The sequence below is a fragment of the Balearica regulorum genome, chromosome 10, assembly GCF_011004875.1.
Source record: "Balearica regulorum gibbericeps isolate bBalReg1 chromosome 10, bBalReg1.pri, whole genome shotgun sequence".
Lineage (NCBI taxonomy): Eukaryota > Metazoa > Chordata > Aves > Gruiformes > Gruidae > Balearica > Balearica regulorum.
The window spans coordinates 17,986,277-17,999,759 of record NC_046193.1 but is presented as its reverse complement, the minus strand read 5'-3'; the positions used below and the strand labels follow the sequence as shown (position 1 = coordinate 17,999,759).

At 40.4% G+C, this 13,483-nt stretch overlaps 1 protein-coding gene and 1 long non-coding RNA gene across 3 annotated transcripts in view; one reads left to right on the top strand and one right to left on the bottom strand.

The window, feature by feature from the left end:
- Positions 1-3,788: 3,788 nt before the first annotated feature.
- Positions 3,789-12,180, bottom strand: LOC142603184 (uncharacterized). The gene is made up of 8 exons (XR_012837060.1): positions 11,989-12,180; positions 10,887-11,040; positions 9,575-9,741; positions 8,924-9,001; positions 7,530-7,815; positions 6,530-6,658; positions 5,897-6,075; positions 3,789-3,943 (listed from the first exon to the last, which is right to left on the bottom strand). It is a non-coding gene; the product is annotated as an uncharacterized LOC142603184 (long non-coding RNA).
- SUCLG2 (succinate-CoA ligase GDP-forming subunit beta) overlaps positions 11,609-13,483 on the top strand; it is a 130,688-nt gene continuing 128,813 nt past the window's right edge. For both annotated transcript variants that reach the window (XR_012837059.1, XM_075762395.1), the window contains exon 1: positions 11,609-11,769. Coding sequence is in view for 1 of the 2 variants with exons in the window: in XM_075762395.1 (XP_075618510.1) it covers positions 11,686-11,769 (84 nt within the window). In the remaining variant the exon portion in view is untranslated. The remainder of the gene's footprint in view (positions 11,770-13,483) is intronic.

Sequence of the window (13,483 nt, the reverse complement as noted above, 5' to 3'; positions counted from 1 at the left end):
TCCAAGGAAACACCCCCCCCCCCCAGCAGGCGGGTTGGAACCAGATGATCTTTAAGGTCCCTTCCAACCCAAAACATTCTATGATTCTATGTTCTTATTAAAGCTTAGAACAAAAGCTCCCAGATACAGCTTTGGAGTTATCAGGCTATTATATCAAACCTACCCAACAGCCAAGATCTCTTTCATAGATCCTTCTCAGCTATTAGCAGAAAGCGAGTCCTTCTGTTATCCTGTTATCCTGCTGAAGTCATAGGATACTGGGCAAAACCAGAAACCTTGAGGTTGCTCCCACTGCAGTGTCTGCAAAGGCAGGCGGGATTTACATGCAGGCTGAGTTTAGACAGCTTACAAAGACTGTAAGTATGGACACAAAGTTTGTTATCTGAGCATCTGTGGTTCCTGGGGCTGGTAAGTTAAGTTACCCAGCAGATATGAACAATATTCTTGTATTGTTGCACTGAAGCAGAGAGAAGCTTTTTCTCAGCATTCACTTCATTCATTAAAAGAAATACTACCAGTAAGTTATTGGATGGGAATAGAGTTCTTGAACACACAGACTTAGTTTTGCTAGGTTTATGGCATGTACAATTGTATGGTTATCCTTTCTCTAATCAAACCTTTTATAGGTTTGTATTACAGATATTTTATGGATGCTTCCAAGGGAAACTGGCATGTTACATTTTAATTTCCTAGACATACAGGAATGCTGGATCTGGATGGAGAAATCTTCACTGGGTTTGTCTCTTAAAATTGCCAGTAACATATAGCAGCATTTTCTCACCCTCCTCTCTCTCCCTGTGGGGAAAATGGTACCCCAAAGCCTCCTCCTTTTATGCAATGGTCTCTAGGTCTCCTCTCCCCCAACTCCACACTCCCAATATAGCGAGCTACATGTGCCTTTCTTTTTGTCTCTGCAAACCACCAAATTTCTTCTTAAAAAGTTTTTAGCAATTTTTTCTTTACAGTATGTTTCAAAACTGCAGAAGGAATGATAGAAAACAGTAAAAACACTACAGCATATCCCCTTCTCCCCCACCCTATAATCTCTGTAATTAGAAAGCAATTGTACTGCTTTTTGGCTTTCTCAGGCTTTCCAGAATAATTCAACTTTCAGCAAGGAACATATCTGGAAATACATTTATGTTCTAAAAATAGAAATAAAAATGTTCTAATGAAAGTTAAGTTGCACTCTTACCTACAGCATTCCCTACTGTGAAGGTTACTGTTTAAAAAGTCTGTTTATAATGCACCATCTGCTTGGCTTCTTTATACTCACTTTATTCTTTATTGTGTGCTGTAATTAATGAGCCTTTCTGTATTAGTACCATAATAGCTGAAGTTTTTCTTTATAAATGAGAAGCAATAGCTCCCTGATGAAAATTTCAGCTTACTCCAACAAATGAGGGGAAATGCCTTAAGACTGGACCGCTCTTTAGGTGTCATTGCAGTATCTGAGCAGAATTCCTAGCAATACTGCAGACCACTTACCTTGAGACACCATGAGCATTAAGTTATAGATGAGCTGGATGAAGTTAGGATGGCAACCTTGTCTGTAAAGGAGAGCTGTTGTATGTGACTACTGTAGTCTTTAGCAGATAACAAAAGGAATGAGACAAAATAAGTTAACACCCAATCTCTCTGCGAGCTTTTGCTTCATCTTTGTGTGGTGGCTTTGAAATACATCACAAAGATAAGGACATGCTGCTAATGCCTTTTCGACTAGGAGGACAGATTCTGTATGATCTTGCTACCTCCTTTTTTTTTTTTTTTTTTTTTTAAGTTGCAGATCATCTTATCTTTCTGGGGAATGACTGAGTATTTTAGATATACAAAACCAGATTCTTTGCGAAAAGAGCAGAAATTGCATAACAAACATGCACTCAGGTTTGGTTTCACATAGAGAGGGAGCAAAAGTGTCACACAATGTGAAACAATCCCTGGCTTTCAGTTCACTGGTAAGCATGTTGTTCTGAAAGGAAAGACTCTCCTTTTCATGGACTTTGACTTTGTCTCTTTTCTTCAACTTTTGTCTACGATAAACACCCTTCATTCTGCAGACCTGTACATATGAGACATTTTAGACTTAGCTAAAGCCTAAGAGATAATCAGCTGAGGCTAAAATGACCTCTGATAGTTGCCTTTCAAAAACTTAACAGCCTACCTTCAAAAACACATTTCTCCATCTGCCCATCAACAAAAATGATTTCTGATGGCCTGTACTCACTGTTCATCAAGGACTGATTTTCTCATTTGGGTGGAGTTTTATGGAGCTGATTCCTACTCTCTCAGCCTCTCGGGTTATTAAGACAAACCTGGTCAGACTGACAGCACAGATGCAACAGGGCAGGACTGGGCTACATTAACAATTCTATGCGATAGACCTGTGTTATATGCAATTAATCTGTACATGCTTGCTAGCGATATCTGGAATATTAGGTGTACTGAAACTTCCTCACTGGTTTGAATAAGCAGGAAGAAACTGGAGGAATTAGGAAGGAAAGCATTGCAGAATTCCTAATGTCACAAACTCCAGTATAAATCTATCAGTAAAGGTCTCTAATATATATCTACGTACCCACACACAAACACACACATATATATCCATATCTTCTGTGCTTTATATAGTACCAGAAATCATCGACTTATTACTACCAATGGCCTGAAAAGAATGAGAGACTTCTGCAGGATATACTGGTGACAAGCTTGTTTAAGGTGCAGTGCCACTGCTTAAATCCGTGCTTCTGATATAAGCAGCATGACCTAACTGCTCCTTAAATTGAGAGGTGCGGGTTAAAATCAAGACTCACTGCTATTCTCCAGAAACTCAGGACAAGAGACAAATCTCTTCTCAAGCCTGTTCGTTGTCTGTTTATTGACTGAAGCTCATATTTATATGCTGTATCACAAGATCATACTTAGTATTAAAGCTAAGTGATTAATGCATAACAATTACTGCCTAACAAATTATTCTCTTCTTCACAGAACAGTGATGTATTTTGGAAATTCCTTGGTTATTTGTTGTTCTGAAGTAATGAATTAATTGTAATAATTTTCAGTTTTATAGGGTGGTAATAGTTCTGTTTTCAGTTGAAATGTGGCAGGCAGTTGCATGTGTCATACAAGTCATACAGTATTGTTTTTCTTTCCTGGCTGGCAATATTATATGCAATTATTGAAGGAAGCAGTCATAAACTCTTACATACATATAAATTCCATTAGAATTTGGGGAAGTATTCATTGGCAATATTAAAATTCTTTCAATTATATATAACACTTCATGACTTGGGTATTCCTACTGTCAAAACCACATTGTGCACTTATAGTAATATCTGCACGTTGATTATTATTAGTAAGTTCAGTATTTTGTATAGAAATGAACCATGGGCCATAGACACTATAGTAACTATGTTCCCAGAAACCAGCAGAGATGAGAAAGTTTACTCTTGGCATTTAGCCCTTCAAACTCTGTCATTTGTCAAGAATCCTACTCTGAATTCCGTCAAGTAAGCCACATGTAGCCTTCAGTAACAAGCTGATTCATTTCGGTATATAGCTCAACACTCATTAAAAATACGTTAAAAATCTAAAGAAGCTAAACCTAAAGCGAATAAAAAAGTGATTTTCTCAGAATACTCCACTTCAGATGGGTATTACCTTAATTTTAAACATAAAATCATCAGAGCCTTTAAATGAGATGTGCATGTAGATTTTCTATTGTTTCCCTGAATTTTTATTACAGTATGCATTTTGAGCGTAAATGACTCTCAAAACAAATCACATACCTCCTATGGCAGTTGTTTTTAATGAATTGGTCTTCACTGGCTTTCTACTTAAGACAAAATTCAACATTTTCTGAAGCACAGACTGATAGTATGAAAATACCCATTGGGGTAGAATTTTGATTGTAGACTTGCTTGTATGCACTAAAACATTCCTGACTTTCCTAGAGAAACAGAACCATCAAAACGCGTTTATTAAGGACAAACAATATACATTGCAGAAGCTACACCTGACAGTGTTAAATTTAACATCTAAGCTTGCAAATGCTACATTACTAAATCAGATGGATACTAGAACTGTCAGTTGCTTGGAGAAATTTTATTCCAATTTCCTTTTTGATGCAGAATGCCAAAGAGGAAATTTTTAGCCTCTGCTGCAGCCAAGCTGATGGCTAAAGCATTCCCATTTTGATCTGTTTAACAAATGCATATTAATTAAAAATATGGTAATTCCTACATACTTTTGTAGAAGCTATTAAAAAGATAGGCCATGGGGAAGTTCTTTTTGATTCCTCCTAGCTCTACTAGTAAAAAAAAACCCTTTCTATTATTATTTCCTGAAGCAGGAAAAATCTGTAACATATCTGTGTACACAGAAGTAAGATTTGAAGTGTGATTATTTGTGTATGTCCATATCCATGAGTTTATAAAATTAGTTGAATGTATATTTTTTTGTTGCAGATTGTAACAATCTTCATAAGCAAAGCATTTTGGACTTATTCTGCTTACAGGCTAAACAAAGTTTTACCAAAATGAAGTTGTTCCTTAGTTTGTAAATGATATAGCTTCTTTTACTGAATAAAATGCATCTATGTAGAAAGCAACGATGAGTCTATACCCTCCCTACTAATCTGGTCATATAGATACTGTCCCATGAGAATACAGGTTTGCTTTTTGCCAGGCTTCCCAATTTCCCTTTGAATTTCCCTAGAATCTCCAACACCATTCAAACAGCACATATTTATTCACAGTCCTTCTCTTGTCTGTGTAGGGGAGGTGATGCTTGCAAATGTAGTAGGAATTCTGGTCAACTATTTAGCCTATATGGTCAGGAAAATATTTACAGTCCACCATGAGTATGATCAGTTCTTATTCAATTATATTTTATGTTATCATCAGGCTCCTAAAGGTTTCCTGCATGCAATTTGAAGGGACCTCCAGAAACATTCCCAGTCTGTTTTTTCTACTCCAGAAACTACACTTTCGTTTACTAACAATTGATACATTAGCTGGTAATTGATACATTAGCTAGCAAAAGAGACACCTGAAAGCACCCCTCACCAGCACTATGTGCAAGACTATTGCTGTTCACTGATAGTTTCTGTTCCAAAGGGAAAAGATTAGAAAAATAAATCACCACAACCTTATCTGTGTGGTTGCATTTGTAGATATTCTCCTCCTCACAGCTGGTCTCAGAGCTGAGCCCAGACAACGCACTAAAAATGGAAAAAATATTGCAAACTTTGGTCTTTTTTATAAAAGCACTTTGGGAGAATTCATGCTTGACATTTACATCTTTCACTGCAAGCTCTTCAAGGCTTGATGATGACATAGCCCACTAATGAATGACATGAGGTCAGTGCAGGAAAGAGTAAAAATGAATTTACTTAATGTCTAAAATACAAAGAGTAAGAAATACTGAAATCCTGTCTGAAAAAATGGAAGGAAGTGCAAACTGGAAGGGAATAAACAGTACAGAGAGGCAGTGAGACAATAAATCTTTGAATGGCAAATTGATGTAGGGCACTCAATAACCCAGAATAGTCTGAGCGGAGTCTGATAGCAGCACATACAATGACCCCTGTATAGTATAGCACAGTGTATGGTGCATACCAGACCCCTGCAAGGTATGAGGTACAAGGGCAAGAGTTACATTTTATAAACAAGTGCTATTCCAAGATCTCAGTAAGGCATTGAGATCTTTTCAAACCAGCAGTGATGCAGTCTACTTACAGTTGTGACTGCAGACAGCACAGCTCCATTAGGCGCAACTACTCTTGTCACCAGCTAAGATGAAAAATCCTCCGTTATGTTACATACTTGTAAATGTCCAAATATGCAGTCTAGACAACAAAACAGCGAGCATATGCACCAAATACCATAGTAACTGTTGTTACCTTGCTTTATGTTCAGGCAGTTCAGTTTTCTCCAGTGGTGCATTCAGGTTTCGCTGTAAGATTTTTTACACAGTGCTGCACTTCTTTGTTAGACTGTTCAGAAAGGTTATGGTTTTCATGAACTTCTCTGATCACTGAACCACTTGCTGGTGTTCAACCAATTGTAATGAAAGTGAAACCTGCATCCATGCCAAAAGATTTTATTGAAATAGGAAAACACAGTAAGCAATCTACAAAATCCACTGAAATAGTACCCCATGACCCCAAACTAGGTAGCATAGAAAGCTACTTTTAAATCAATCCTTAATTCAGCAGAAAAATCAATTTCCCTCCCTCTGCAATCCATAAAATTCATCAGGAAAAAATTAACCCTCACATATTAGCAGCCCTTTCACCCTACAGGTTTAGAAATTAATTACAATAGAAAATTTCAAGCCCTATAACAGGTTGGGATGACATACTATAAGGTATTTTGCAACATGTGAATTAAAACATGGATTAGATGTGATGTGAACACCTATAGCTCTCCTAATTTGCCTAGTCTCCCTTAGGTTAAGGCAAACACTGCTTTTTTAGCTACAGCTTTCTACAGTCTCAAGCAATATCTGGGTTTCATTCCTGGAAAACGCTCACCTTTTTGCAAATACTGTGCAGGACACAAACAATCCTACTTAACAAAGCTTCTTCTGTCAGCGTCCAGATATTTTCTCTTAAGGCAGAGACATCTTGCCTTTATTCTTCCACATGGGTATTCCAGCCCTGCTGTGAAACAGTTAAAGAGCTTTAGTGCACAGCACACACAGAGTTCAGAGATTCCTATCAGTAAGCATGTGCCCTTGGGTATGGATGTTCCACATTTGACTGTCTGGGCAATCTCTTCATCTGTGAACTTCCCTTTGCACTCTAGATAGCTTGCTGCTAAATATGGTTTTAAATACGATAGCTTGCTGTTAAATATGGTTTTTTACTACAATATACAGAATAGTATTGGTCTAGCCAAGATTCTGCTTCATATTTAATAAATCAGTGTTTCTTTTTAGAATGTTTGCCTGCATAATAGACTGAATTGCTTAGCACACACATGACAGAGCCTGCCTTTTCATTACATCACTGTTTGGCTGCTATTCTAACCTCCATTACTTTCCCCCAAATAACTCTTCACCTTTTTTTATTTCAGACTGTTAGATATTTCTTTCCTGAATTTAGATTGTCTATACTTTTTAAAGGCTTCAAAGTCTTTGTGGAGATACAGTCACATCTTATCAAAGAGGTCCAGCCTCTGAGAGGTTGTTTTCTTCCCCTGTATCCCACAGCTCAGATCTTTACACTTTTTGTATTCAGTCCTATATTGTCTCTGACAGAAGTTCAATAAAATTGTCTTTCTACCTACAATATCAGTGTTCTCAATGTTGTTGGAACTGAGTGTTATAGACCTATAGTCTATCTGCTGAGAAACTTGAACTCCCCCGTCTGCCTGATTATACAGTAGGCCGCTGGCAAAAGGTAACAGTACATCTCATAAATTGATGCATCACTTCTACTGTTTTCAGCCAATTAATTTATGTCATAATTCCTGAATGTTTCCTTTTTACACAGAGTCAAATGGTTAGATATCAAAAAGGTAGAGCATTACTGTTATTATTGCTCCCCGTGGTATCGCCTCTCTTGCTATGAATCTTTTTAAAGAGGGTTGCTTCACTACTTTTTCTCTTTATTCCTACATGTTATTACTTAAAGTCTTCCCTGTTTCAGGCACTTCTTTTCAGTTTCTAGCTTTAACTACATGTCAAAGTTATCACACAGTGTTAGAATGTAGCAGCGTGACATCCCACAGTACCAAACACGAGATGCAAAGACTGTTGTAAGACTTCACTTTGCTCCTAGCCACATGTAAGTTCCAAAACGTAGAGTGGAGGTGCCTACAATGTGAAAAGGAAAAAGACAAACTGATATTTACATACGTAGATAGATGATGCAGCAATAGAAAGAGCTCATATATTTACTGAAGACAGTGCAACCAGAAAATTTGATCCTACCTAGGCAAAAAACACCCTATGCTGCTTGCTTCCAGGATCCCTCCCATTATATTAAAGTAATTTTTTAGTGAATGGAAATGTTGTGGCTGTATGCAATGACTGAGCTCAGTGACCTAGGAGGTCATTTACAATTCTAATATGCTATTTTTCATTCTTTATTTTCATCCTTCTTTTGCTTTCTAGACTTGAACATTGTTAATTTAACTTTAATCTTTCATTACCTTTCCTCTACCCATTGCTATATTTACCACTTACTATAATTTTTTCTTTTTCATTTTACACTTGGAGACAAGCAGACATGACTAGAGAAAAGGAATAGGGAATGGTGAAGGACTGAGACAGCATCATAAACTGAGAAGCACTTGTGCATCAGGACTCATACTCTACAGTGACACTGTAAGACAGTCTAGGATCTTGTTTCCTGTTCTTCAGTCACCTACAGTGGGACTATTTTGGTGAGTTTGTTGCAGTTTTACTACCCTCTTGCATTATTCTTGGGGATGCTGTGTGTGGTGTATCTTTCACATACAGATTAAGTCATCCTCTAGGAAATTTATGTGGATATGAAGCTCAAGTTCTATAGTTGACACAAGAATAATTACAAAGTAATATGCACATGATGGAATGTCTTTCCATCAAAAACAGACTAGAGCAACTATATTATCAGGGAGCAAAAGTAAAAGCGTGAGGGCTCAGCTGACTCGCAGGTACTCTGCTGAAGTTGTAAGATTGTGTGAATAAGAAAAGATCTATTTGCCCTAATTCCATTTCAGTCTAAGTTAGAAGAGCATCCTACCCATGAAAACATAAATGCTCACTGCTTCATTGCTGTAATAGTGGTTTTATTCCCGACATGTATCTGCATGAGCTGAGATGTGTTACTCAGGAAAAATTATTAAGAAAAAAAGCCTCCATTCAGCTCTGCTAGCTATAATGAGTTTGTGTTTGTCAAATGGTTTTATGGTTAAATGAAAAGTTAATGATAAACAACCTTTCTGAATGGCTGGATACACCATCCATGTGCTGGGTGTGACATCCATCTTCAGCGTGTAATGGTTTGGGAGGTAATCTGTGTGGATGAGAAAATGAATATACTATTTCATTGTTAACAAGTACTGCTGCAATGAAGGGGAAATGAAAAAACACTTAAAATTATGCTTTACTTGTGATAAGCTAACTTTTTTCGTTTTTAAATGTTTTCACTTGAATGCTATCAACTACTTAGGCTTAAGGATAAGTTCTTAAGAGTTATGCCTTATGCAATGTTTTTTTAAACAATTGCAAAAACATTACTGGTTGTTTTGCGTTAAGTAGACCACTGCTAAAAAGCTTAGCTACAATGTAGCTTTTTATGCATCCTGGGGAAGATACGAGAAAGGCAGCACCCTCAAATGCTGCATACCCATGATAGACACAGGGAGGAATGTTTGGAAGCCTAGAAGGAATATCCTTTGGAATTAGCCTCTCTCCCTCTACTCTTTTTTATTTTGCAGTTCACTCCCCTTCCCTCCTTATTTGTGAGGATAGTGTGTTGGGACTACTCCTTAGCTGTTCCCAAATTCCTGCTTCCCAAGTGAGTTTCCTAACCATAATTCATAATGCGTACCTTTTCTCTCACACACCCACACACATATCCTTGTACCTCATACTCCGAGAAAGCTGTCTCTTTCTTCCTCTGCTAACTGTTCCAGAGAACTGTTTGATCTAAATTTTCTTTGTTTTGCACATACATAGAAGGAAACTGAATGTGAAGACAATGAATCTCTATAAGTTTTCTCTTTGTCCTTTAAAGATCAGGTACCTTCTACCCTGCAGACACAAAAAAATCATGTCTTGGTGACTAACCCAGACTGTGCGTTTGCACAGTGTTTTTCCATTTACTAAATATAAACAATAAAAAATATAGTAAAGAAGGTTCTCCACTATTTATATTATGCAGTGAAAGTGCTCCTCATAGCATTAAATGATAGTGTTGCATGCAATCCACACATATTATCTGAAAGTTTATATACCTGTTATATATATAAACCTAATGCAGACAGCTATAATAGTTTGTATGAATAGGATACACTGTGCTTACTGAACCACAGTCATGAAACTAAAAATGAAATTATATTTTCTCCATCATAATACCAAAGTCAGTGTATAATATTCTGAAAGAACAAGCACACAGTAATACCTAGCTTAATATGGGGTACCATACATTATTGCTCAATGCTATCAAAAAGCTGCATCTTCAGATTCTTTATTGAAACATATTACAATTACTTAAATTGTCATGACAAAGACAAAACTGTTCAATTTCAGATTTTTCTAGCACCTCAGTTTTTTATGAAATTGCAGATTTTTTTCTAATAGAAGTAAAATTTATTTGCTGATTAAATTCCAATAAAAGAGTTGTTCAGTCCTGATTTTTTAAAAAACACATTTAGGAGTGTAAGTTCTAAGCACTGACAGGAGCATCCTCCTCTGTTCCCACTCACATCCTGGACTAGAAAATGGGGATTTGACCATTTTGTTTATCCAACTATTTCATCATAAACCACTGAATAATGTCCAGCATAAATAATGCCTGGATATAATGCTAAACTCTGCATGCTTCAGTAGAGGTGAATTTAATATGAACTGCTGTAAAATTGCACAGGTATCTCATCTGCTGCTCAATATTAACTTTTTTTTTTAAACCATCATTGTTAATTGGTAACTTGTGTGAACTATTTAAAGTCAACTCTCCATTACTCATAGGTGGATTATCCAGAGTGCACATTATCCAGGAACAGATACAGAAGTGCTCAGTGGGATCACATAGAGACTGCATTTGTGAAGACCAGGCCATTTGACTCTTGAGCTTGCTTCAGACTGTAGACACACTACACCTGTGCCCACACCAGCCTCCAAGTCATTCCTGATGGATGGAATGAGGTATTTTCACAAATCCGCCTTCTAGGACTCACTTTCATTGAAACCAGAGCTCAGACTGGGAACTCATATGTTAGATTTTATATCCACGTGATGACTCATAAGCTATCAGGGTTCAAGTCTTAAGCGCAGTCCCCCAGGTGGGCCTGAAATTCAGTCTCAGCTTTGGCGTTAACTAACAGGTTCTACCTGTGGATGAAGAACAGAGGCATTTTCTGGAGTTCAGATTAAAGTGCCCACGAGGAGTCTGCTGGATCCCAGCAGGGCTTATTAGGGCTTATTAGCTTGGGTTAAGTTACTATTTCCTATTAAAGAAAAGAAAAGAAAAAAAAAAAAAAAGGTGATTTTAGTCATGAAAAAAAAAAAGAAGGCAAACTAGTCAGGGCAGTACCTCTAGCAGGCAACGACCTGCAGTTCGAGGCTGTCACCTCACACTACCCAGCCCCTCTGCAGATCGTTGCTTCCACCCTTCCCAGCCACTGCCTTCCCCACAGAGCCCTTCCTGCTCTCACCACCCGCACCGGCCTCCCGCCCCACACACAGCCCTACTGGGCACGGTAACCCCCAACACGCCCTTCCCTCACGCCGGCCCCAGTCACGCACCCTGCCCCGAGATGTCTCCCCCACACAGAACCCCACTCCTGTCTGCCGGCCCCTCACGGACTGCTAGCCCCAAGGCCCGTCGCCCTGCAGCTGGGCAACCCCGGGCGCCATGCCCGTCCCCTCTCCTCCCCTCCGGAGGGGTGGGCGCCGCGGGGCCGCGCCGAGCTTCCGCCCGGGGAGCCGGGCAGGGCGGAGACAGCGGCCGCCGGGAGGGCACGCGGCGCGGTTAAGATGGCGGCTCCCCTGGCCGGGCAGGCAGGGGCTGTGCTGTGGAACCTGGCCCTGAGATCCGCCCGTCTGCGGGGCAGCTTCCCGGTGAGTGAGCCCGGCCCCGGCTGCCGCGTCCCGCCGGCTCTCCTCGTGGCCCAGGCGCCGAGGGAGGGCTGTGGGCCGCGCACCTGGCGCTCTGGGGAGTCTCTCCTCAGGCGCCGCTCTGCTCTCCGTCCCCTAGACCGCCGCTTTCCGCCCCCTGAAGCCGCCTTTCCCTCGCAGCCTCCCCCTGTACGCGCCCGTTGCTCGCAGCTGGAGGGAGACCTTTCGCTTTCCGCCTTGGCGGAGCTCGGGCTGCTGCTCAGGTTTCGTCGCCCGGAGGATGCGTTAAGCCTGAGCCGTGCCGTGCTCTTAGCAGTAAAACAAACGGAGCAAGCGGCCCTCGCTCGATCGTGCCCGGCGCTTCGGGGGTCGGGGCAGAGCTGTGGCAGCGGCGCTGCGGCCCCGCTCTGCCGGGTCAGGGCTGAACAGACCAAAGCGTGACCTGGAGCACCAGCTCTGAAAACCTCCCTGCCCCTAAAACTGAAAGTGCTTTAAATTACTTTAATATCAGAAAATACCTTGCACGAAGTAGTATCATTTACCTAAAGAGGTTTCGGGTGGCAGTGTTGTGTTGGCTTTGGGTGTGTGCTGGTGGCCGAGGTCTGGCCGGAGTGAGGATGCCCAGTTGCGCTCAGCTGGAAAGGCAGGTGATAGTGGGTGCTGACTTGCTGACTTCCCAGTGGTCTTGGATCTCACAAGTGTGATGGGAGAGTCAATGGACCTCGTGGAAGGGCTTGTGTTCGGCTCCTGAGGTGCAGCAGGAGTTCTTTATTCACTTCGATGGCAGAAATGCTACGCTAGAATGAGAAACGTACGTTTTAGACACCACTTGGTGCCTTTGGCAACCAGCCTCTTTCTTTTGTCTTTTTATCAGATCCTCAGCTGCCTGGGAATCTACTTTCATCCATGCTTCTGAGCATAAGTATTTTTGCAGGAGCAAAAGCCTCTGGAGTGAACAAATCTTGTTTCTGGCTGGTTCTGCTCCGCAGGTGTCGCTGCTGGGGATGGTTGTGTCTGCCGGTGTACGGCTGCGTAGTATGGCTGTCGGGTAAAGAAAGCGTGGTGGTGCTAAACATAACTTGCATTGTACATCTACTTTTGTGTGGTTTATCTTTTAACCTGAAGGAAGTTAGCTAGGTCACTTTTAAATCTGAAATCTTTTGTGCTCAATGTACCTATTTTATTGGTGGATATACTATTTGGCAATTCAGTGCAATTGGTTAATCAGTTTAGTGTAGGTCCATTTCATATATACGTACTCACACAGACAGGGACAGAGGATATATGTGTGTATATATACATACACATAAATGTGTATATACGTATATTTATCTGTATACATCCATACATATTTAAATCTATTTGTGTTGATGAGCAATCCTGTCAGTCCCAACGATAAAGAACTCGGAGGTAACCTCCCTGTTTTTGTGTGTGTCCCTACTGTTTCTGTAGGGCTCTGATCTGGGGAGCTTTTGTAGGGCTTGAGCATGGTGTGCTGCCTGGACAGAGTCACCTCAGAGGGATGTAGAAGGTGCTTTGGTTGAGCTCGGTCTCAAGCCCTGTCTATCTGGCGCTGCAGTGGGGATTTGAGGTAGAGGTGGAAATTAGGAGGTCGTGCTTTATTCTGTCGTCTCTCAAAGCGTGGACTGATCCTGTAAGTTACCTCACTGAAATCACTGGATATCAACTCAGGTTCTCAAAAGTGTTCTTGGGATTT